The sequence below is a fragment of the Bubalus bubalis genome, chromosome 14 (assembly GCF_019923935.1).
Source record: "Bubalus bubalis isolate 160015118507 breed Murrah chromosome 14, NDDB_SH_1, whole genome shotgun sequence".
In the NCBI taxonomy this organism is placed as follows: domain Eukaryota; kingdom Metazoa; phylum Chordata; class Mammalia; order Artiodactyla; family Bovidae; genus Bubalus; species Bubalus bubalis.
The window spans coordinates 48,590,845-48,616,948 of NC_059170.1; the positions used below are offsets into that span (position 1 = coordinate 48,590,845).

At 39.7% G+C, this 26,104-nt stretch overlaps 1 protein-coding gene and 1 long non-coding RNA gene across 3 annotated transcripts in view; one reads left to right on the forward strand and one right to left on the reverse strand.

Moving 5' to 3' along the window:
- Positions 1-205: 205 nt before the first annotated feature.
- LOC102400047 lies at positions 206-11,008 on the reverse strand. The gene is made up of 4 exons (XR_003103220.3): positions 10,825-11,008; positions 6,904-6,981; positions 5,713-6,514; positions 206-1,342 (listed from the first exon to the last, which is right to left on the reverse strand). It is a non-coding gene; the product is annotated as an uncharacterized LOC102400047 (long non-coding RNA).
- A 373-nt stretch (positions 11,009-11,381) lies between these two features.
- LOC102400269 (mitochondrial poly(A) polymerase) overlaps positions 11,382-26,104 on the forward strand; it is a 28,040-nt gene continuing 13,317 nt past the window's right edge. Inside the window, exons 1-4 of one of the 2 annotated variants that reach the window (XM_044928042.1) lie at positions 11,382-11,604; positions 16,403-16,575; positions 17,079-17,312; positions 19,270-19,494. In XM_044928042.1, coding sequence (XP_044783977.1) covers positions 11,406-11,604; positions 16,403-16,575; positions 17,079-17,312; positions 19,270-19,494 — 831 coding nt within the window. In that variant the 5' untranslated portion in view covers positions 11,382-11,405. The remainder of the gene's footprint in view (positions 11,605-16,402; positions 16,576-17,078; positions 17,313-19,269; positions 19,495-26,104) is intronic. The other variant, XM_006067776.3, reaches the window with a different exon arrangement.

The window sequence follows — 26,104 nt, forward strand, 5'->3', positions numbered from 1 at the left end:
GTATATGTGTATGTTCCAATGCTATTCTCTCATATCATCCCACCTTCTCCTTCCCCGCTGCTGTGTCCAGAATGCCTATGTCTCCTTTGCTGCCTTGCAAGTAGGATTGTCAGTAAGAGAATATGTTTTTAAAAGAAGCTTTTACTTTTTTAAGTAGACAGCATCTAGAACTACAGAACCTCAAGTAACAGTTGAAAAATGGCCATAAACCATCAAAACCATCAAAATCATATGGATGTGAAAGGTCAGTTTGAATTGGAATAAATTTAGAATATGTAATTTTAAAACTTTATAAGATTTTTTTCAATGTAGTATTTAAGAATGTATATAATAACTTCAAATACCAAGTTATATGGAAGATCTAAAATGCTTAAAGGTACATACTTCCTTTCTCCCCCTAGATACACATGGTTAAAAAAAAAAAAAGTAAAGATGTGAAAGGCAGACAATGAAAGTAAGTTGTCTCCCCCCCAACCCCCCCACAGCTCCATTAGATCCTCAATTAATCTCCTCAGAGGCAAGCTATAGATATGAGATAATTCATATTTTTAATGAACAAGTGTTTTGAATCTTTAAAATCAAATTTAGAGTTACAATGTTTAAAAATGTTTAAAAGATCAAAAGCTACACAAGGCAAAAAAAAAAGAAAAAAAAAAAAAATCCGCCTTCCATACTTGTCTTCCAGCCTTTCAGTCTCATCTCCAAAATCAATCAAGGCTACCAGATTTTCTGTGTATCCTTCCAGAGGTAGTCTGCACACACACCAGCAAATGGGTGTGTTTAGTGTCCTACCCACTGGTTGCTCTACTTACAATTTTAATAATGTATCTCTCTTTAAAACTTTTTTAAATTGAAGTATAGCTGATTTACAATGCTGTGTTAGTTTCTGATATATAGCAAAATGACTCAGTTCCAGAGATATCTTCTTTTTCATATTCTTTTCCGTTAAGGTTTATTACAGGATATTGAATTAGCAATGTATCTTGAAGATTATTCCAGATCAGTAGATAAAGAGCCTCCTCTTTCATTTAGGTCATTTATTACTTCTTCCACTAAGAGCAAGTATGTCTCTACTATACATTTCTAGAATTGCTGGATCAGAGGTTATATGGATTTATATTTCTGAGAAGTATAGACAAACTATCTGAAGAACATTTCTAAAATTCAACTGGTTCAAAGAAATTCACACATAGTTGACATTTAATTTTCATTGCAAAGTCCAGTTTCATAAACAACGGAAAGGTAACTTTAGTCTCATCTCTGTCCAAATTATCTTAATTCCAAATTGGTAGAAGATTAACAAATTCTTTGTCTTCAGACATATAAAATTATAGTGAAATTTCTGTAATGGAGCAAATGGAAAAGAGTGACAATTAAACCAAATGGAAATGAAAAGTAATATGCCAGTTTACAAGTAGATGCCCTGTGTTAGCACAAGTGTTTTAAAATTTTGGTTCATAATTCGATGAATTGTGAACCTATTATGTTCTTAGTGCTAGAGGAACAATGGTGATTGAGTCACAATTCTTATAACAGCAAGCTGCTCACAGTCTTGAGAGAGAGAGAGTGTTCGTGTACCGTGCTTGTCTATTCCTGTGGCCCACCCCTTCCTCACAACACACCATGTCTTTTGGGGAACATCTGCTTCATGCTTGCTTTCCCTTCCAGCATTTACTGCTGGATGCTACTTAACCTATCAACTAGTCTGATCGCCTCAGCAGAAGCTAGACTCCCTGAGAGCAGAAACACAGTTTACTCTTGATATAAACATCATAGCACCATGCAGTACTGGCTCAGAATTTTAAGGGAATATGTCTTAACTGAATTCTAAGTCTTGGAGTTGTGACGCGAGAGAAGATCCCTTGATGCCACCCAACCATCTCATCCTCTATCGCCCCCTCCTCCTGCCTTCAGTCTTTCTCATCATCAGGGTCTTTTCCAGTGACTCGTCTCTTCACATAAGGTGGCCAAAGTACTGGAGTTTCAGCTTCAGCATCAGTCCTTCCAATTCAGGGTTGATTTCCTTTAGGATTGCAGTTCAAGGGACTCTCAAGGGTCTTCTCCAGCACCACAGTTCGAAAGCATCAATTCTTTGGCACTCAGCCTTCTTTATGGTCCAACTCTCACATCCACACATGATTACTAGAAAGACCATAACTTTGACTGGATGGACCTTTGTACGCAAGGTGATGTCTCTGCTTTTTAATATGCTAAGTTGCTTTTCTTTCAAGCAAGCATCTTTTAATGTGATGGCTGCAGTCACTGTCTGCAGTGATTTGGGAGCCCAAGAAAATAAAGTCTGTCAAGATGGAAATGACAAAAGAATTTGAGTTTCTCTTCTGAGGATACACATAGCAGGTTTCTGGAAGAGGCAGGACCAGAATCCAGCTTCCTGACTCATCAGGCTAGTACTTTTCTCACACCTCCTGATGCTTTTGCCTGATCTCAGGTTACTAGCCAGGGTCTGCCCTCATACAAAGTGCTAGGCAGAGCTTAGAGAAACAGCTATGAGGTTGGCTCTTTGGTCTTAAACAAAGAATGAAAAGATGAGTGGAATTAGTATAAGTTAGTATAAATTTAGTATAAATTCACTGGAGAAGGGAATGGCAAACCACTTCAGTATTCTTGCCTTGAGAACCCCATGAACAGTATGAAAAGCAAAATGATAGGATACTGAAAGAGGAACTCCCCAGCTCGCTAGGTACCCAATGTGCTACTGGAGAAGAGTGGAGAAATAACTCCAGAAAGAATGAAGGGATGGAGCCAAAGCAAAAACAATATCCAGTTATGGATGTGACTGGTGATAGAAGCAAGGGCCAATTCTGGAAAGAGCAATATTGCATAGTAACCTGGAATGTTAGGTCCATGAATCAAGGCAAATTGGAAGTGGTCAAACAGGAGATGGCAAGAGTGAACGTCGACACTCTAGGAATCAGCGAACTAAAATGGACTGGAATGGGTGAATTTAACTCAGATGACCATTATATCTACTACTGCAGGCAGGAATCCCTCAGAAGAAATGGAGTAGCCATCATGGTCAACAAAAGAGTCCGAAATGGAGTACTTGGATGCAATTTCAAAAACGACAGAATGATCTCTGTTCATTTCCAAGGCAAACCATTCAATATCACAGTAATCCAAGTCTATGCCCCAACCAGTAATGCTGAAGAAGCTGAAGTTGAAAGGTTCTATGAAGACCTACAAGACCTTTTAGAAGTAACACCCCAAAAAGATGTCCATTATAGGGGACTGGAATGCAAAAGTAGGAAGTCAAGAAATACCTGGAGTAACAGGCAAATTTGGCCTTGGAATATGGAATGAAGCAAGGCAAAGGCTAATAGAGTTTTGCCAAGAAAATGCACTGGTCATAGCAAACATCCTCTTCCAACAACACAAGAGAAGACTCTACACATGGACATCACCAGATGGTCAACACTGAAATCAGATTGATTATATTCTTTGCAGCCAAAGATGGAGAAGCTCTATACAGTCAACAAAAACAAGACCAGGAGCTGATTGTGGCTCAGATCATGAACTCCTTATTGCCAAATTCAGACTGAAATTGAAGAAAGTAGGGAAAACCACTAGACCACTCAGGTATGACCTAAATAAAATCCCTTATGATTATACAGTGGAAGTGAGAAATAGATTTAAGGGACTAGATCTGATAGACAGAGTGCCTGATGAACTATGGAATGAGGTTCGTGACATTGTACAGGAGACAGGGAGCAAGACCATCCCCATGGAAAAGAAATGCAAAAAAGCAAAATGGCTGTCTGAGGAGGCCTTACAAATAGCTGTGAAAAGAAGAGAAGCAAAAAGCAAATGAGAAAAGGAAAGATATAAGCATCTGAATGCAGAGTTCCAAAGAATAGCAAGGAGAGATAAGAAAGCCTTCCTCAGCGATCAATGCAAAGAAATAGAGGAAACAACAGAATGGGAAAGACTAGAGATCTCTTCAAGAAAATTAGAGATACCAAGGGAACATTTCATGCAAAGATGGGCTCGATAAAGGACAGAAATGGTATGGACCTAACAGAAGCAGAGGATATTAAGAAGAGGTGGCAAGAATACACAGAAGAACTGTACAAAAAAGATCTTCACGACCCAGATAATCACGATGGTATGATCACTCACCTAGAGCCAGACATCCTGGAATGTGAAGTCAAGTGGGCCTTAGAAAGCATCACTACGAACAAAGCTAGTGGAGGTGATGGAATTCCAGTTGAGCTATTTCAAATCCTGAAAGATGATGCTGTGAAAGTGCTGCACTCAATATGCCAGCAAGTTTGGAAAACTCAGCAGTGGCCACAGGACTGGAAAAGGTCAGTTTTCATTCCAATCCCAAAGAAAGGCAATGCCAAAGAATGCTCAAACTATTGCACAATTGCACTCATCTCACACGCTAGGGAAGTAATGCTCAAAATTCTCCAAGCCAGGCTTCAGCAATACGTGAACCATGAACTTCCTGATGTTCAAGCTGGTTTTAGAAAAGGCAGAGGAACCAGAGATCAAATTGCCAACATCTGCTGGATCATGGAAAAAGCAAGAGAGTTCCAGAAAAACATCTATTTCTGCTTTATTGACTATGCCAAAGCCTTTGACTGTGTGGATCACAATAAACTGTGGAAAATTCTGAAAGAGATGGGAATACCAAATCACCTGACCTGCCTCTTGAGAAACCTATATGCAGGTCAGGAAGCAACAGTTAGAACTGGACATGGAACAACAGACTGGTTCCAAATAGGAAAAGGAGTACGTCAAGGCTGTATATTGTCACCCTGCTTATTTAACTTAAATGCAGAGTACCTCATGAGAAACGCTAGGCTGGAAGAAGCACAAGCTGGAATCAAGATTACCGGGAGAAATATAACCTCAGATATGCAAATGACACCACCCTTATGGCAGAAAGTGAAGAGGAACTAAAAAGCCTCTTGATGAAAGTGAAAGTGGAGAGTGAAAAAGTTGGCTTAAAGCTCAACATTCAGAAAACAAAGATCATGGCATCTGGTCCCATCACTTCATGCGAAATAGATGGGGAAACAGTGGAAACAGTGTCAGACTTTATTTTTCTGGGCTCCAAAATCACTGCAGATGGTGACTGCAGCCATGAAATTAAAAGATGCTTGTTCCTTGGAAGAAAAGTTATGACCAACCTAGATAGCATATTGAAAATCAGAGCATTACTTTGCCAATTAAGGTCTGTCTAGTCAAGGCTATGGTTTTTCCAATGGTCATGTATGGATGTGAAAGTTGGACTGTGAAGAAAGCTGAGCGCCGAAGAATTGATGCTTTTGAACTGTGGTGTTGGAGAAGACTCTTGAGAGTCCCTTAGACTGCAAGGAGATCCAACCAGTCCATTCTGAAGGAGATCAGCCCTGGGATTTCTTTGGAAGGAATAATGCTAAAGCTGAAACTGCCGTACTTTGGCCACCTCATGCAAGGAGCTGACTCATTGGAAAAGACTCTGATGCTGGGAGGGATTGGGGGCAGGAGGAGAAGGGGACGACAGAGGATGAGATGGCTGGATGGCATCACTGACTCGATGGACGTGAGTCTGAGTGAACACCGGGAGTAGGTGATGGACAGGGAGGCCTGGCGTGCTGTGATTCATGGGGTCACAAAGAGTTGGACATGACTGAGCGACTGAACTGAACTGAACTGAACTGAGTATAAATTTCTGTTTGCTGATAGAGAAGTAAATCTTCCTACCTGGGCTAGTCTGAAGCAAGTGAAAGGGGATTATGAGCTTTCCTTGCTGCTGAGAGGTGAAAAGCTGGGTGAAGTGGACCATTTTGTAGACTCAGCATTTCTCCACCAGGGTCTCTCCTGATCCGATGCTGTGATGCCAAGAAGGCAGTGAAAGCTTGCAGTTGCACCTTTGATGGAACACTGAAGCATTTGTTAAAGGACAGCTTCAGTCTCCAGTGTCATCCCTGGGCCTCATAGATGGGAGGGCAGGAATCTTTGGCAATTGGGGATGAGAATCATGGATTGCTGATTTTACTCAAACATGATTTGAGAGGGAAAGTAAACTACAACCTCTCTCAGTATCCTTGGGGCATTGGTTCCAGGATCCCTGCAGATTCAAAAATCCACAGATGCTCAAGTCTGTTATATAAAATGGCATAGTATTTGCATATAACATACACAAATCCTCCCATATGTAGGGGATTGGGGTGCTGACTCCCATGCAGTAGGAAATCCACAGATAACTTTGAACTCCTCCAAAACTTTACTACTAAAGCATACTGTTGACCAGAAGCTTTACCAATAGCATAGACAGTCAATTAACACATATTTTGTATGTTTTATATATTATACTGTATGTTGTTGTTCAGTCACTAAATCGTGTCTGACTTTTTGCAACCTTGTAGATTGTAGCATGCCAGGCTTCCCTGGTCTCCATTGTCTCCTAGAGGTTGCTCAAGTTCATGTCCATTGAGTTGGCGATGCTATTTAACCATCTCATCCTCTTCCACCCTTATAGAGTGTATTCTTACAATAAAACAAGCTAGAGAAAAGAAAATGTTATTAAGGAAATCATAAGGAAAATACAGGTACTGTGTTATATTTATCCATACATCATCTGTTTATGAGTCATTGTGTCAGTACCTATGTCAATATTGTCATAGATGGTACAAAACACGGTAGATGTCATACATATTACTAACACTAGCCATCACAAATGAAAAGATAATGTGAAAAGGAAATTTGTTTATTTATAGTTATAACAAATAATGCATTGATAACTTTATGGTTGCCTCATGTCATGGATAAGATTGTTCCACAATTCATGTACACAAATGAATGAATCATTATAAAATTTTATGGCATTGAGTGTTAGTCATATTCATAATACTGTATTGGAAGCATTGCTACATTTTTTAAAAAACCACTTACCTATGATGATAGCTGATACACAGCTTCTCTGATTATGAGAGGGATACTATACAGTAATGAAATTCTTTGAAAGCAAAGCTGTAAAACAACAAGGAAAGTAACCCATTATTAATTTTATAGTAAATATCACTCACCTTATGCCTACGTAAGGATACACTGTGAATGAGTGCTCAGTTACTCAGTCGTGTCCTACTCTTTGCAACCCCATGGACTGTACCCCGCCAGGCTCTCCTATCCATGAAATTTTACAGGCAAGAATACTAGAGTGGGTTGCCATTCCTTCTTCAGGGAGTCTTCATGACCCAGAGATCAAACATGCATCTTTAGCTTCTGCTTCATTGACAGGCAGATACTTTATCGCTGAGCCACCTGGGAAACCAATACACTAATATCTGAATATATTTTATGCATTCATAGCATAACCTTTTTTGTTATATATATTTCCAGGCCAGGCTATAGATTTCATCTGTAAGTTTTTTGAAATTGTCACAAATCTCCAGAATATGTTCCAATATAGTTATTGAAAAAAATTTACATGTAGGTAGATTCATGCAGTTTAAACCCATGTTGTTCAAGTCAACTGTGCTTTAAATCATCTGTAGATTTCTTATAATACCTAATACAAAGCAAATGTTATATAGTTGTCTTCGTGGGGAAAATTCAAGTTTGGTTTTTTAGAATTTTCAGGAATTTTATTTTTCAAATGTTTTCCTTCTGAGGTTGGCTGAATCTGCAGATGTGGAACCCATGGACATAGAAGGCTGACTGTAATTTAGCACACAACTTAGCAGCAGCAGCAGCAGTGAGGAAAATAGTTATTTTTCTACAGCAGCAAAAATATAAATATTGTAGAGAATGGACATTTTCATGATTTTATAGATAAAAAACATAATTTCTCAGCAATTGTAAGACTGTGATAGCTCATGCCTTTCAAAATCCCAGTGGTTGTAAGTTTGCTTTTCTCTGCTAGTAAAGCTTCCTTTTGCACTTCTGCTTGCTGAGCTGTTCTTAGTTGACATACTCAGCTTTGAACATGAAAATCCTTCTTGATGACTTGAACAGGAAACCACGAACTGAAAGGCCATTAGTAAGGTAGCCAGATAATTTATCCTCTGAATTGGAATACTTGTTAGAGTAAGAGTGTGGAGTTAATAATTACATGAGCACCACTGAATATATGCCCTCTAGAGGCTTAAATCACACACTTTCACATTTTATCAAAGACAAGCTTAACATGTAAAAAGCATTGTGTGGCATATGAAATGTAGACACGATTTAAGAATTTCCATATTCGTTTTCTATTGGCTTTCCATCTGTAAAGGATTCCTTTTTCTTTTTAGTGATAAAAATAATACCTGTTTGTTTAAAAAAAAATACTAAATGCTGGGACTTCCTTGGTAGTCCAGTGGTTAAGAATCCACTTTGCAATGCAGGGGATGCAGGTTCAATCCCTGGTCAGGGAACTAGGATCCCACACATCTCAAAGCAACTAAGAGTAGGTACTCTATTAACAGAAGAGTCTCATGATGCAACGGAGATCCCACACGGCGCAACTAAGACCCGAGGCAACCAAACTCATGAATTAATTTTAAAAATGCTAAATGCTAAAAGTCTCTCATTTCTATGCCCCTCAGCGCCTAATTTCCCTCCTCATCAGATAGCACCATTTAGGTGGCTTAAAATAAAAGAAATGTATTGTCTCACCATTCTGAAGGACAGAAATCCAAAGTCAAGGTGTTAGCAAGTTTGTGTTCCCTCTGAAGCCTGTAGGAGAATTTTGTGGCTTGCCAACCATCTTTTGGCTACATCTCTCCAGTCTCCACCTTGTCATCACTTGTCATTCTTCTGTGTGTCTGGCTTCACCTGGCTGCCTTCTTATAAGGACACCAGTTATAGCCCCTGCCCCTGCTTCACTATGACCTTATCTTAACTGATTACATCTATAATAACCCTATCTCTAAATAAGGTCACATTCTGAGTTCCTGGGGGTTAGGATAACTTTAGATGGGATGGGCGCGATTCAATCCACAATAGAAGGTAAACTCTGTAATTTAATAAATTAAGGCTGCCATCTATAACAAATATTCATAATACCTCAAAGTTTGGCTCTTTTTACCCATGTTTGAGAGAATCTATGGGAGCAACATTTTTTAACTGACATATAATTGAGTTATAATGTTGTGTTAATTTCTGCTGGTTTTCAATTTCAGCAAAAATGATTCAGTTATATATATATATATATATATATATATATATATATATATTCTTTTTTCATACTCTTTTCCACTATAATAACCACAGGAGTTGAATATGGTTCCCTGTACCATACAATGGGACCTTTTTGCTTATCCATTCTATATATAATAGTTTGCATCTGTCAGTCCCAACCTCCCATTCCTTCCCTCCCCCATCTACCTATTCTTTAGCAATGTGTGGGTAAATTATTGATAGACATAGAGAAGCCTGAATGAACTGACCTCAGCTAACCAGAATCACCAACTTATTGACCAAAATGTATATATATGCACTGGACTTTCCAAAAGAGCAGTCATTAACAAGAAAATACTCAATGACATGAATGTAACTTTGTATTAAATATTGAGTAGATACAAAGTAACATTTATAAACATGTGTATGGTAAGAAGAATTCTAATCCAATGAACAATTGTAGCCCCACCACACAGTTTAAAAAATAAAACACTATCCTTCAAGAATTCTACATTTAATTTTTTAATGGCTAAATTAATGTGTGGACATACTTAGTCTAAAAACTTTTTATAATTAGAATTCTATTGAACAAAAATAGAATGGAATAAATAAATAAAACAGATAATAAGGAGTATTGACAAGAATGTAGAGAAACTGGAACACTCATAAACTAGTCGTGAGAATGAATATGATTCAGCAGCTATGGAAAATAGCCTGCAGTTCCTCAAAAAGTTAAACATATGACCCACCAATTCCACTCCTAGGTATGTATCCAAGAGAAGTGAAAACATATGCTCATACAAAAACTTGTACATGAAAATTCATAGCAGCATTATTTATAGTAACAAAAAGGTGGAGACAACCCAAAGGCCCATGAAGTGATGACTGGATACCCACTTGTGGCATAGTCACACAATGGAATATTATTCTACCACAGAAAGAAATAAGGTGCAGATAGATGCTACAACATGGGTCAACCTTGAAATGATCATATCCGGTGAAAGAAGCTAGTGACCAAAAAAAAAAAAAAAAAAAAAAAAAAAAAAAACCCTCATATGATTCCATGTATATGAAATGTCCAGAAAGGCAGTTCCATAGACACACGGAGTAGATAAGTGGTTATTTAGTGCTGGGGGGAGTGTGGTGGTTAGGGGTGGTAGCTGACAGGGGCACAAGGTTTCTTTTGGAGGTAATGAAAGTGTTTCTAAAAATAACGGTGATTGGTGTCCATTTTCGTGAATATACTAAAAATCACTGAATGATGCACCTAAAGGGGTGTAGCAATGGCACCCCACTCCAGTACTCTTGCCTGGAAAATCCCATGGGCGGAGGAGCCTGGTAGGCTGCAGTCCATGGGATCGCTGAGGGTCAGACACGACTGAACGACTTCACTTTCACTTTTCACTTTCCTGCATTGGAGAAGGAAATGGCAACCCACTCCAGTGTTCTTGCCTGGAGAATCCCAGGGACGGGGGAGCCTGGTGGGCTGCCGTCTATGGGTCGCACAGAGTCGGATACGACTGAAGTGACTTAGCAGCAGCAGCAAAGGGGTGTATTTTGTAGTATATGAATTAAATCGCAATGAAAATTTTACCAAAAAATGACAGGGAGGGAGCGAGAGAGGGAGGGAGGAAGGGAAACCCTACTGTGAGACCTAGGTTTACTTCTATTTCTATTCCAGTCTGGCTGTAGAACTTTAGGAATGTTACTTACCTTCTCTAAGCCTTAACTTCCCCATAAATAAATGGGCATAGTAAGAGTTCTTACGTCACAGGGCTGTTGTAAGAATTTAAAAAGTCAACACACGTCAAGGGATTGAAGTGAAGTCGCTCAGTCGTGTCCGACTCTTTGCGACACCATGGACTGTAGCCTACCAGGCTCCTCCCTCCATGGGATTCTCCAGGCAAGAGTACTAGAGTGGGTTGCCATTCCCTTCTCCAGGGGAATCTTCCCGACCCAGGGATCGAACCCGGGTCTCCCTCATTCCAGGCAAATGGTTTAACCTCTGAGCCACCAGGGAAAGAAAAAGTGTCGACTTTATTATATTCTTAGATTCCCAAGTCAGCGCCTCTTCCTCATGCCCCCGTCTCTGGTTCTATTTTCAATGTAAAAGAGTATGTCGCCTGCTCGTTCTCTTGAGCGTCTTTTTTCAGAGAACCGCGGGAGAGTAGAAATATTTAAAACATGTCAGAAAGCTCAGGCATCTTTATTCAAGCCGCATCTTATCATCTAAGGGAAACGTCCTTTGCTTAGTTTGACCCTCTAGGGTTCCTATCCTTTTCGCCTCAGCGCGCATGCGCGGAAGCCCGGCGCCCCTTCGTGCTTCTGCCGCTTTGACAATGGCGGCTTGCAGCGTGGGGCTGTTGACCCGTTTGTCCCTGCGCGTTCAGAGAAGCCAAGTCCAGCGCCCTCTTCGCAGGCTTCTCAGTTGCCCAGGAACGGTGGCCGCAGACCTCAGCAGGGAAGAGCAGTCCTCGGGGAGCGCGGAGACAGGTGTGGTGCTGGGGCTGTAGCCGCGATCTGCCTCGGGCCAGGGCAGGAGGAAGAGTCTGGAGTCGCGGGCGGGCGCTTGACCTGTGGAAGCGCCTTTGGCCATCGGAGAGGTGTCCCGACCTCGTCTGACCGCGCTCGGGGAATCTAGAGCCGCCGTCGTGGCTCGTGGTCGTAGCGGGGTTTGTGACATTTCTGCCTTCGGGGACTCCGTGTCCAGCAATGAAGTCGTTCAAGGCTCGTTTGCAGGCCAGGAACGCAATTTGCCAGTGTTTGACAGTTTGGCGAAACATTGTTGCCAGTAATGGTAGTGATTCCACAGTTCCTTTTTCGGTAGCTTCCTAGCTCACAAATGTAACTGATTTTGATGCTCACAAGTTGCTCATGGAGGCCGAGCGAAGCCTTGATGAATGAGTAACTGGGATCCTTGGTCCTCCACTGGAGGCTCTGCCTCTGAAGTTACTGCCTTTTGCTTTATTCTTCTGGCCAATTTGAACAAAATCAGCCTGGTTAACAGATCTGCAGGGGCTGGAACAGGCAGGAGTTTTAAGTTTATTTGTTGGTGTGTTCAGAAGTCCAGCCACCCCTCTTGAAACCTAAGAGATGCGTATACGCTGTTTACAATTCTTAAAGCAATCTAGCAGGAAATGTATAATTGTTTCCATTTTAGAGACGTAGACAGAGGCCCAAGGTGCTGAGTGGTTTGCAGCTGAGTTAATTTATACCTCTAGTCCCGCTGTTCAACAAAATATGTTGATTTTACCATTTCTTGGAGCTGGAATTTTAAGATATGAAATTATTTCTGGGAACAACTCTAAAACATGCTAAACCAGGAAAGTGTTTTTCCCTAAAATAAATGATAGGGTTGCTGTCCTCATCAGACTGTTTGAGAGACTCATTGACAGTGAGTGGGAAATATTGCTTAATATGACAGTTCATTGAAATGCTGATTGGATTGTGTGTAGTAGAAACTGCTTCTGTTAGAATCTCTTTAAGTGACTGAAAATTTGAGTAAGACTTCTGCCAAAGAAGCTATTATAATTTAACATGACTATGGAGAAGGCAATGGCAGCCCACTCCAGTACTCTTGCCTGGAAAATCCCATGGACTGAGGAGCCTGGTGGGCTGCAGTCCATGGGGTCGCCGGGAGTCGGACACGACTGAGCGACTTCACTTTCACTTTTCACTTTCATGCATTGGAGAAGGAAATGGCAACCCACTCCAGTGTTCTTGCCTGGAGAATCCCAGAGTCGGGGAGCCTTGTGGGCTGCCGTTTATGGGGTCGCACAGAGTTGGACACGACTGAAGCGACTTAGCAGCAGCAGCATAGCGGCTTAATTTTAGAGTATTTTCATATGCTCTTTGAGATACAGAACTATGTGAACTCAGTTTGGAAGGAATTATTATTAGTCCATTTTATAGATACAGAAACAAGTTAGTCCAGGTGGCGAGTAAGTGGTTCAAGCTTATTCAGCTATTCAGTAGCAAAGGTAAGAATAAATCCTTCTGATTCCAAAGCTTCATTTAGTAGAACTTTTTTGTTTTCCTTAAGAAATGTGTTTCATTTTGTATCATTAGGGTAATATAACTGGCTAAATATTTAGAGATTCTTGTGAGGCATAACAAGTAACAAAATCCTCATTTGAATTGCTTTTCTGTTTTTAAAGAGAAGAAGGTGATTATTCTATTTAATTTTATAATTAGAAGAAAATTGAGAAATACCCAGTTGAGTTATTCACTCAGTGCGAGAACTCATTGCCAAAGCTTTGCTAGTTACATTTTCTAATAACAAGGAACACACTGTTTCATAAAAAAGTCAGTTCATTTTTGATGAGGCTCGGATGGCTGGAAAATATTTATAATGAGCTAAAGCTACTAATTTCCCATTTCCCTGTTGGTCTTAGTTTTGACATAGCTTTCATGTGAGAAATGGAAAGAACCCTGATTTAAGAACAAGAATTTGTATTGTTCAGGACTCTGGCTGCAGATGACAGAAACTAACTCAAATTAAAGGGAGGATCCACCAACCATGTAACCAAACTCCAGGAGACATGACTGCTTTAAGGTCACCTGGATGGATGTGATGAGAGTGAGTTATTTCCTCTGCTGTTCTTGTGGCGGCCTCCTTCTCTCAGGTTCTTCTTCTACAGGTTGTTAATGGTGAAGCGGGGAGGAATGGCCACTAGTAGCTTGCAACTTTGTCCAGTGGGAGAATAATCTTTTGCCTGAATTTCAAAGATCCTAAGAAAGAGTTTTTGATCATCACCTGATCCCACCCCGCCACCCTCACCTACTGGACCAAGAGGCGCTGTTTCAAATCATTTGAGAGTCCTGGTCCGCCTAGTGGGGCGTGGGCACATGTATGGGAAGATAGCTATTGACAGCCGCCCCCTACAATCTCACAGACAGGGTTGTGTGTTACCAGAACAGGGGACATGTGTCAGGCAACCAAGGAGCAGCTAAGCTCTTTAGGAGGCAACCCAGCTTGTTAGATATTTGATTTGTTTTTTCATACTTACCTACCTCAAGATACCTTGAGATACTTACCCTATCTCAAAAGGTTATTATGAGATTCAGAAGCGAGTGTTTTTGTGAAAACTGGAAAGTGCTGCCCCAGTGGAAGGGCAGCTGTCGCGTTCTCGTTGGTTTGTTCCAGGTTGTAAATCCCTACTTTCTTTGCAGTACTTCCCTACCAGAGTTTTAGACCTTTGATTACTTCTTTCCAGATGCTCTCTGGTTAATCAGCATCCTTCAGATCCCTAATGTCTGGAGCAGAGCGTGTACTCTACGTGTGGCCTGACCAGTGAATAGTGAAAAAGTGACGGTACCCCTTGAACTTGGATTTTATATCTATATCTGTCTTCTCCCCATTCTCACCCCAGAAGTTAATACATTCCCTTGGCTTATATTGAACTTTCACCAAATCACACTTTTGTTCTTCTTTTATACATCTACTGCTAGCCGATCCCTCCCCTCCTCCCACCCCACCCACGTTATGTGCTTCTGTGTTTATGTTGTTTTTGATTCTAAATGAAGGACAATATTCTGTGTGTTTTTGCTTACCAGATTGTTATCACGACCACTGCAAATTTGAATCTGTCTTAAAATTTAGCACTTACTACTTTTTCCTTCCAACTTTGTGTTCTTTGTACATTTGACAAGCTTTTTTACAAGGTAATGAACATACATTACCTGAAATTCCTGACCCCTCTTTCATGCCTTTGTTCTGTCTGCATCATCCGTACCTTCTGTTGTTCAAGGCCAGAGCTGTTAGTCCTGTAGACCCTGCCTTCCCCCCTTACCTCCTGTCTTTTCAAGCATGTTTCTCCATCATTCATCAAACTTTTTGATCTCCTTCTCAAATTCAGTTTCTGTTCCTCCTCAGTAGTCCAACTGCAGGCAAATACTTGCATAGAAGTGCAAAGACATTGTATACTGATGACATTGCAGTGTTGCTCGTGATAGTGATAAAGGTAAACCATCTAAATATTTATCATAGAGGATTAATTAAATTACCATAATACCCAAGAATACTTATGCAATTATTTTTAAAATGAGGTAAATATATATATCTACTGATGTGAAAAGATATGACAGTGTATTAAATATTTAAAAATGTATTACAGAACAGAATGTACAGTACATTTTCAGTAATTTCAGTTGTGTGAAAAATGTTTATCTCTGGAGAGGTACAGATGTATATGTTTATATATGCCTTGAAAATGTCTGGAAAAGTATCACACTTAATAGTTGGGTGTTAGAACTGGAGGAGGATTTATACATTTATTCTATGAAATTTTGCAGTTTGATTTTACTTTTACAATTAGCAGTTGAACATCAGTGTAGACTCAGTAAATATCAGCAACAAGAAGATTGAGGTGGTAATTACAACTGGAAAAGTGGATGAGAAAAACTTGGACCATTAAAAAAAGAAGGAAATGGGGACCAGGTGGAAAGGCTGTCAGTAGACTGAGGTCATCCCTGTCCTAAGGATGGAAGATAGGTCCTCTTCTGTGTTGTTAAAGTAAATACAACACTGTGACTGACATTCTTCCAGAGATGTTGAAGTGAGGTATTGCAGAGTGAAGGCGATTCTGCCAAGAAGAGTCAGAAGTCTCCACAGACAGTCTCCACAGACCTGAGCCAAATTTGCAGGATGAATGGGAGTTTGTGAGACAGAAAATGAGAAGGTGGGCATTGCAGCCAGAAAGCGAGGCTGTGAAAGTTCCTCGTGTGATGGTGTCGTGTGAAGAGCACTGTAGGTGTGCAGTGTGGAGGAGGAGGCGGTGGCAGAAGTCGACGTGGGCGAGAAGGGGCCAAGGTGCTGGGAGCTTCAAACTCAGGCCATGGGGCTGAGACCAGACTGGGAGCACAGCAAGGAGTCAAAGAAGAAGGCGTTCTTAAAAAGATTATTTTATAAAGGGCACTTTGGCACCTTTGTTTCATTGCACTCAGGCTTGAAAGTATTTCTTTTAGACTTTGAAATGTTACAGCTTATATAGACTTCTTATGTGTGTATTTATAAAAGTGGTTTTACTTTGAAAATTTTGTGGAAACCTCCCTTTTTAGCGCTATTCATTGACTATAGTCAATCAAAACAGTGGACAGTTTAATGGTAAACACAAGGGAATGGTAATAGAAAGATTGAGAGGAGCACAACTTCACTTTGATAAAGGAGGAGAAGAAATAAGATGAGGTTAGGATAAAGTTGACTGTAGCCAAGTGTACAGTCTTTATATCCTTATCAAGAGATGCTTTAAATTTTACGTGTGTGTTGGTAATGTCTTTGTCTCATTCATAGGCTCTGAAGACAGGACTCCAAAAAAGAGATTCTCTGAGGTGCAAAACGAGAGACGAGAGCAGGCCCAGCGGACTGTGTTGATCCACTGCCCAAACAAAATCAATGAGAAAAAGTTTCTCAAGTTCTTATCCCAGCACGGACCTATTAACCGCCACTTCTTCTATGAAAGTTTTGTAAGTATTTGAGAAACAGTCTGACTTAACAGTCATATATATTTTTTTTAGTTATTTTTTGCTCTCTTGCCTCTGCAACATGGTAAAGTTATATTTTCTGTTAATATCCTACAGCTTTCTTTATCTAAATTTCTTTAATGAGGTTTTTTTAATATGAGAAGTCCTTATAGGAGTATTAATTATAACCGAATCATAATTTGACTACTTTAAATCATTCCCTTATCTTAGGCATTGGAGCCAGTGGGAGGTCCTTTTTTACCTTTTAATTTTCTGTGGCAGCATTATTTTCAGCTTCACTTAACTCATGCCATTTTATAGTGTTCCTTTTATTAATCTGCTTATAATGGTTTAAAACCATTGCTTGTGTGCATACCATTGTAGATTTTAATAATGAACGTTTTTCATGTTGTGATAATTGCTTGGAAATATGAACTAAAACACTATTAGTTTAAAAATATTAATAGTATTTAGGAATATGTTCTATTCTTATGTTTTTGATCTAGGGTCTTTACGCTGTTGTAGAATTTTGTCAGAAGGAAAGTGTAACTTCGTTGCAGAATGTAACCCGGACTCCAAGCCTGGGCCCAGAGGCTGCAATTCCATTCAAGTCACGTTATTTAAATTTAAAATTGAGAAATTCATTAAACCAGACTTCTGAACTGTCAAGCATTCAATGTAGTAACCAGTCTCCTCCTTCAAGCAAGAAGCTTTATCAGTTACTTTGTTGTGCAGAAAGTGTAAGTTTTTAGGTATACTTCCCCAACTTGATATATGTGTGTTTGACTTGTTTTGTACATTTTAAGTTTTTATTATCAAATATTATTAAATATTCAAATTACAGAGATACTGACCGAGTGAAAAGTAAAATCAGTCCTTCCCCATTCCTTACTGATGCACCATTTGTGATCATAAGAAGTAATCATATTCTTCCAAAGTTTTGGGCCTTTGGATTATTCTAGTTTTCTCTCTCTTGTCAACATGACATATAATTGTATATGACATTCTTTTTGTAAACTAAAAGATCTTATTTCTGGTTTTATCTCTTTTTTTTCTGCTCTAATAATGTTTGTAGTTGTTGGTCAGTCGCTCAGTTGTGTCTGACTCTTTGCGACCCCAGGGACTGCAGCACGCCAGGTTTCCCTGTCCTTTACCATCTCCCGGAGTTTGCTCAAAGTCATGTTCATCGAGTTGGTGATACCACCATCTCATCCTCTGTCACCCCCTTCTCCTCTTGCCTTCAGTCTTTCCCAGCATCAGGGTCTTTTCCAATGAGTTGCCTCTTTGCATCAGGTGGCTAAAGTTTTGGTGCTTCAGCCTCAGTCCTTCTGATGAACGTTCAGGACTGATTTCCTTTAGGATTGACTGGTTTGATCTCCTTACTGTCCAAGGGACTCTCAAGAGTCTTCTCCAACACCACAGTTCGAAAGCATCAATTCTTTGGCCCTTAGCCTTCTTTATGGTCCAACTCTTATATCTGTACATGACTACTGGAAAAACTGGAGCTGTAACTATACGGACCTTTGTTGGCCAAAAAATGTCTCTGCTTTTTAATATGCTGTCTAGGTTGGTCATAGCCTTTTTTCCAAGAAGAAAGTGTCTTTTAATTTCATGGCTGCAGTCACCATCTGCAGTGATTTTGGAGCCCAAGAAAATAAAGTCTGTCACTGTTTCCATTGTTTCCCCTTTTATTTGCCATGAAGCTATAGGACCGGATGCCATGATGTTTATATTAGTTTTGGTTTTTCTTACAGACTTGTCAAAGATTTAGCTAGTTCTTTTCAAAAATCTCTTTATGGTTTTATTTATCAAAATATATTATTTGGGGTATTGATTTTTCTAGTTTTTAAAACTTCTAACCTTTTATATTTCCTCTACTTTGTGGGCCTTTAAGGCTGTGGTTTTTATTTTAAATATGAATATTTAAGCTCCAGTATACACCTTCATCGGAGAAGGCAATGGCATCCCACTCCAGTACTCTTGCCTGGAAAATCCATGGACTGAGGAGCCTGGTGGGCTGCAGTCCATGGGGTCTCTAAGAGTCGGACACAACTGAGCGACTTCACTTTCACTTTTCTCTTTCATGGATTGGAGAAGGAAATGGCAACCCACTCCAGTGTTCTTGCCTGGAGAATCCCAGGGATGGCAGAGCCTGGTGGGCTGCCGTCTGTGGGGTCGCACAGAGTTGGACACGACTGAAGCGACTTAGCAGCAGCAGCAGGCACCTTCATGGTATGATCATTTTAACACCAGTCTCCTAGGGAACATACAGGACTGTTGTTCTAAGGAACTGGGGGATCGTGGGCCTTCATTCCTGAAACTTTACTGCTTTCTAGTGTTTCTTGCCTTTAACATTGGCTCTCCTCTCCCCTGCAACTCCCTTTAAATGTCCAGCTTTGTGGTGGTTTCTACCTCCTCTACTAGAGCACTTTACTGTTTTCATTTTCCTTAAACAATACTTTATACTCAGTGCCTAAGAAAAGTCGTAGTTTTAATTCTAGCCAATTTTTATTTTGCTGGTATCCTTCCTCATTCCTCAGTACTTTTTAAAGGGCATTTGTAATAAGGCTCAATGTAAAAAGATTGTGTATTTTTAAAGTCAGTCTCCTAAGCCATCAAATATCTGAAATAAAATGACCATTATGCAACATGACCTGAACATTTTCTGTGTTTTGTTGTTTTGTTTTGGCCAGCTAGGTAGATGATCAGCTGAACACTCTCTTGAGGGAATTCCAGCTCACAGAGGAGAACGCCAGGCTCCGATATCTCACCTGCTCTCTCATTGAAGATGTAGCGGCTGCGTACTTTCCGGACTGTGCAGTCAGACCCTTTGGCTCCTCGGTGAATAGTTTTGGGAAACTAGGATGTGATTTGGACATGTTTTTGGATCTAGATGAAATTGGAAATTTTACTGCTCAAAAGGTAACTGCATTTCTTTAAATCACAAAGTTAAAATTATTAGAAGAAATAAAGGAAATCTTTGGACTTAATAAAATTATAACTTGATTGCTAAGCTTAAGAGGCAGTGTGGTTACAGAGTAAAGTCTATTTGATACTGCTTCTTTGGAATTGTAAAATCTTTGCATTGGTCTAATATGTGGTCATTTTTTGTGAATATCTTAAACATGTAATAAAATGTTCCTTTTGGGGGTTGAGAAATTTTTTGGATAGACCAAGGTTACTTACTGTGTTTTTCAGATTATGTGGATATTAACTAATTGTTTTATCTGCATAACCTAGTTACTGAAATACTTTTTACATATCATGTTATTTGCTTCTATTCATTTCTCAGAATTCTTCTGATTTTTATTGTATTCAAAGACTATGTTAGCTACATTTAAGTGTATGATTATCATACCTTTTTATTGGGTTGTTCATTTATCATTGTTATGTCCATCATCTCTGTAAATGCCTTTTCTTTGAATTCTTTTTGTTTATTAAGATGGCCGCTTGTCATCTGTCTCAGAAACCTTCTTCTGTATCACTATTTTCAGCTTTCACATTTTTGTTCAGTTGCTAAGTCATGTCTGACTCTTTGAGACCCAATGGACTGCAGTATGCCAGGCTTCCCTGTCCTTCACTCTCTCCTGGAGCTTGCTGACACGCATGTCCACTGAGTCAGTGATGCCATCCCACCATCTCATCCTCTGTTGCCCCTTCTCCTGCTCTCAATCTTTCCCAGCATTAGGGTCTTTTCCAATGAGAAGCTATGGTTTTTCCAGTAATCATGTATGGATGTGAGAGTTGGACTATAAAGAAAGCTGAGCGTCAAAGAACTGATGCTTTTGAACTGTGGTATTGGAGAAGACTCTTGAGAGTCCCTTGGACTGCAAGGAGATCCAACCAGTCCATCCTAAAGGAAATCAGTCCTGAATATTCATTGGAAGGACTGATGCTGAAGCTGAAGCTCCAGTACTTAAGCCATCTTATGCGAAGAACTGACTCATCTGAAAAGACCCTGATGCTGGGAAAGATTGAATGAGGGAGGAGAAGGGGACTACAGAGGATGAGATGGTTGGATGGCATCACTGACTCAATGAACATGAGTTTGAGTAAACTCTGGGAGTTGGTGATGGACAGGGAGGCCTGGCGTGCTGCAGTCCATGGGGTCACAAAGATTCAGACACAACTGAGCAACTGAACTGAACTGAAGCTCTTCGCATCAGATGGCCACAGTATTGGAGCTTCAACTTCAGCATCAGTCCTTCTCATGAATTTTCAGAGTTGATTTCCTTTAGGATTGACTGATTTGATGATCTTGGTGTCCGGGGGACTCTCAAGAGTCTGCTCCAACACCACAGTTCAGAAGCATCAGTTCTTTGGTGCTGTCTTCTTTATGGTCCAACTTTCACATCCATACATGACTACTGGAAAAACCATAGCTTTGACTGGATGGACCTTTGTCGGCAAAGTGGTGTCTCTGCTTTTAATATGCTGTCTAGGTTTGTCATAGCTTTCCTTCCAAGGAGCAAGCATGTTTTAATTTCATGGCTGCAGTCATAGTCTGCAGTGATTTTGGAGCCTGAGAAAAGAAAATCCATCACTGTTTCTACTTTTTTCCCATCTATTTGCCATCAAGTGATGGGACAGGATGCCGTGATCTTAGTTTTCTGTATGTTGAGTTTTAAGTTAGCTTTTTCAGTCTTTCATCCTCATCAAGAGACTCTGAGACTGTTGATATTTCTCTCAGCAGCATAACATATGTTGTTATATTTTGGGTATAAATAGCAAATCACTGAATTTTATGCTTTTAGTCCAATCTTTGAGTCTTTTTATTTATTATTACTGGTAAAATTTGATTTTATTTCTACTGTTTAATTTTTTATTTCCTATTTTCTGTGCTTTTCCTTTGCTTTTCCTTCCTTTCTTCCTCCTGTTGAATTCTTTCTTTATTCTGCCCTTTGATCCCTTACTTTCTTTCCATTTACAGTTTAGGGATTTTATATCCCATTTATAGTTTATTAACATGCATGTCTGACAGAGTAAAGTTAAATAGTGTGTCTGGTATCATCCCAAACAATATAAGAGGGGCTTTAATTTAATTACAACTTTGATTTGGAAAAACTTCTGCATTTTTGTACAATCTTAGGTTTCTATGACTTTTCTTTCTTATGTATTTCAAACTAATAATCTCTGTGTGACTGTCTAGTTGAAACTTCAAACTTAACATTTTGAAAACAAAAGTTTGTCTTCATCTCCTTGTTAATATTCTTAAGTTTTTATGAAAGTTCTTATTTATGTGTCACATGTTAATTAGCGGCATTTTAGCTTTCCTGATATTTGCTGTCACCTAAGCAAAGAAATCTAAGCTAATCTTTTAGGCCTGCCTCTTCATTTACATCCTCGAAGCTGCAGTCACAGGGTCCCTTAAAACTTCTCAGTTAAGTGATTATAACAACATCTTGCTTTCCACGTATTCCTCGCCTCATGCCTTGGTATTCTAGCCCTCAGGTTCCACTGAAGTTACCTTAAAACACAGATTGGATCATCCACAAACTTAGAACTGTTCTTTTTAACAGAGAATTGAAATGATCTGTTTCATAATTCATTTTAGTGATAATTTCTCATTCTGTATCTTCACACACCAGTTTTTCAGTCATATTACTTAATTACATAATTGTAAGGCACTTTTATGATGTGGATAACGAAACAATTGTTATGTCTCTTCAGTGAGGAGTGCTGTTTCCTTCCATTCCTGACTGCCATTCCTAAGCAGCTTGCAAGTCCTAGTTCTGATTCCACCTTCTTAAAACCATACTTGATTTTTTTTTGCTCCAGTCAAAATTAATCACTCCTTTTTTGCAGTGTCTTGCTCATCTTTCTGTCTCCAGATTCCTCCTGGGTTACATTTAGTTAGTGGTTGATCTGTGTCTCTCACTGTATCATAAGCGTGGGCAGAACAGGGACGGCGTCTGTTCATTTTCTCATCCCACACAGTGCCTATCTGCTCAGTGTGTAATTACAGAGTCAGAACTGGCCAAGGAATATAAAACACATCACAGTGAAATGGATCAGTCTTACTAAGACTAACATGCTTTTAATACTTGAAGTTGTATTAAATTCCTGGCGGGGACACTTAAGTTATATTAGGTTATTTTTATATTAAATAATTAACATGGCTAACAATATGTTGTGATGGTGAAAGCTTGGGCTCAGGAGCCACACTGCAGATTAATCATTCTTCTACTTACAGCTGTGTGACAATGGGTAAGTTATTTACCTTCTCTGTGCCTTGATTTTCCTAGCTGTAAAACTGGATTGGTGCTATAGAACCAACTTATAGAATGTTTGAGAGGATTGGTAGACAGTAAGAAACAGGTTTTTTTCTGTTGGAAGTAGAGGAAGGAGTTAGAAACTTAGTTGGATGTTAGATTTCTGAACTAGAGAGCTATTTAGAAAAAACGTATTTTAAAAGACAGTGCTCCAGTCTCACTAAACAATTTGACGTAATTTTGTATGTAGGTTTAACTTAAGCAATGTTGTTATATACTTATATTCTGAAATATGTGCTTATTTAAGATTATAATGGCTTTGCTAATAGAAACTTTTTAGAAATATAATGAAAAACAGGAGCATTTTTTAATTTTAATTTTTAAATAAAAATAAATTAACAACAACAAAAAGCAGGACTACTTTTAAATTTGTCCTCCATAAAGCAGCTTCTTTGATTGCTGTATGCCGTCATGAACCTCTGCTTCCTCTTGGTGCTCTGTGTGTCTCGGTACCCCACCTTGGTTTGTAATTCTCGGGACTTGTTTTATTCTTCAGCCTGAGTTGAGGACAGTTAGGAAGAGATTATAACTAAATCTATAAATATGTCTTAGCTTCAATCTACTGTATCCTTTTAAAAAATGGCTGCAGAATATTCTATTGAATGAATGCACCATAATTTATTTCATAACCAGTCCTTTTTCGTTAGTTAGGGAGCAGTATCTTTTTTCCTGCTTTATTGCCAACTATAGTAGGTAATATTCTTCTGTTGTGCGTAACAGAAACCAACCCAGAGCAGCTTAAACAAATAGAAGTAGAGGAAGCATCCTAGAACTCAGGAGTCAGGAGTCAGGAGTGTGGGTGAGTCCTGGGAAACGACTAGAACTAAAGTATAAACTATCAACAATCCACAAAGGGTCTGTTTCTCTCCATGTTTTGCTTTGTTTAATATCTTCCTCCCCTTCACTCTGCTTTCCCCACCCCACTTTGATTTTCTTTACTTTTTCATCCTGGTGGTGTAGTGCCGGGGTCCAGCCCCGGCTGATCCAGGGTATTCGAAGCGGGGACGGCGTCGGCGACTTATTTATTTATAAATATTTATCAAAGATTTAAAGAGTAATAGAATGAGGATAGCTCAGTGAGGAAATTCAGTGGAGAAAAGAGGCTGAATAAAATTCCAAAGCAGGGTATAACGTCACCTACGAAGGCCGCAGGCGTCCTCCCGTTCTCCCGAAGGAGAGGAGACACTAAGGCCTCCCCGGTCAGATCTTAGAAGCCCAGGCAAAATTAGTAGGCTTGACGAGCTTCCCCGCCTCAGAGGAAAAATTCAGCCAGAAGGTGAAAGAAAGAACGACATGGGGAGACCAAATTTCAGTGAACAAGGCCCGCACTTTATTTTCCAAAGTAGTTTTTATACCTTAAGTTATGCATAGAGGATAATGGGGGAAGGGGTAGAGTCATGCAGCAAGCCAGGCTTTTTTCCTGTAAACTTATCATATGCAAAAGTTCAGGTGATAGATACCATCTTCTGGCCAGGAGGCCTGTTAACATTTTAAGAAACTTATCTTTCTCTAAAGGTGATTATTCCAAAGTCAGGCGCCAGCCTTCCAAAAAGCATTGGACAAAGCTGCATTTTACATTTCTATACACCCATTATATCAATCAATACACTGCCAAGGACACAGTAGGTAAGGAGTATGGAGACTTAGCAGCAAACATTGGCCCAACAAGTGAAAAACCCTTCACCAATACAATTTCTAATCAATCTTTTAACTACTCAAAGGAATCTGTGTTTAGGCAGTTTAGAACATCTCCTGCCTCTCACAGTTGGGAGGCTCTGAGCAATCACATGTGGCCGGAAAAACCCATTCGGGCAGGCTAGAGGATTTCCAAAGGAGTTTGTAGGTTGAAACACTGTCACACCCAGGAATTATTAACTGGAGCTGTAAGCTAACTCTCTTTTCAGAGAGAGGTAGTGGGGGACAGCCCCCCGTAAAGTCAGAGGTGTAGGTGAAAGCACAAAGCAGAAAGTAGGCAGACTCTGGTTTTCGGGGTAGATGCTCGAGAATTTCCAGGGGGACTCCTGAGGCTCGATCCCACCTTTGCGTATGCCGAGCCTCCTTCCTCATGACCTTTGTCATGGGCGGAATTCCTCACGCTGGCTCCCGGCAGTGATAGAATTCCAGTTGAGCTATTTCAGATCCTGAAAGATGATGCTGTGGAAAGTGCTGCACTCAATATGCAATATGCACTCAATATGCAATATGCCAGCTCCCGGCAGTGTGGCATTTGCCTGCCCCAAAGTTTCTGAGTTCCATTTCAGCCACCTGGTAGCCTCTGACCCTCAGTTGCAGTTCCTGGTGGAAACACTGGGTGGTGAGGGGAGCCTCCATGGTGCTCACGTCAGCAACCCTGTCTGGTCCACATGCATTGTCAGGGCCTTCATCCTTTCAGGAGGAATGAGTTCTTGAAGAGGGGTGGGTTGAGGGCAGAGGGCTTTAAGTTAGATAGAGCTTTTAGAAGGTATTCTACCACACAAATAGTGCTGCAGTGAGTGAACAGCTTTGTAAATCTGCTCATTTGTATTAGCATTCCTTTGGGGTGATTTCCTAGGATTTTAGTAACTAATCAAAATTGTACATATTCAGAGTTTTGCTATTTCAATATTGAAGTTGTCCCAAAAGTATGTCTCAGTTTACACTCCTCTTGTCAGGATGGATGTGTTTCTCCTCACCCACCAAAGCTGGTCCTGTCAGCCTTTTTGTTTTTGCCAGACTGATAATCAAAAAAACCTCATTGCTGTTACAATTTCCTCTTAGTTTCTGGAAAACAAGAACATCTTTTACTATGTTTCTTGCTCAGTTTTATTTCTTCTGTTAATTTCTTATTCAGATGTTTTTGGCCATTTGTAGAATTCGGCTCTGTGCAAACCCTTCATAAATTAGGGACATTATCCCTTTATATGACATGTATTATTATCTTCATTTGTCTTCTGTCTAGTAATAAATATGCTTGGCCTTAAGATGATTTTCATTTTTATTCATTCATATTCTTTTGTGTGTTCTGGAATTTTGTGTCATGCTTAGAGAATCCTTTATGATTGTATAAACATTCTCCTATTGTATTCTGGTATTTTATTGTTTAAAACCTTTTTTATTGAAGTCTTTGCTCTGTGTTGAATTTACTTTGGTTTTGGACTAGTCTAGTTTCTTTTTTTGATGGCCACTTGACTCATTCTTTCAATAGCATTTCTGCATTAATTTGCAGAGTTCATTTTATTAACTATTAAATGCCTATAGTTACATCTAGTTATATTGTCTGT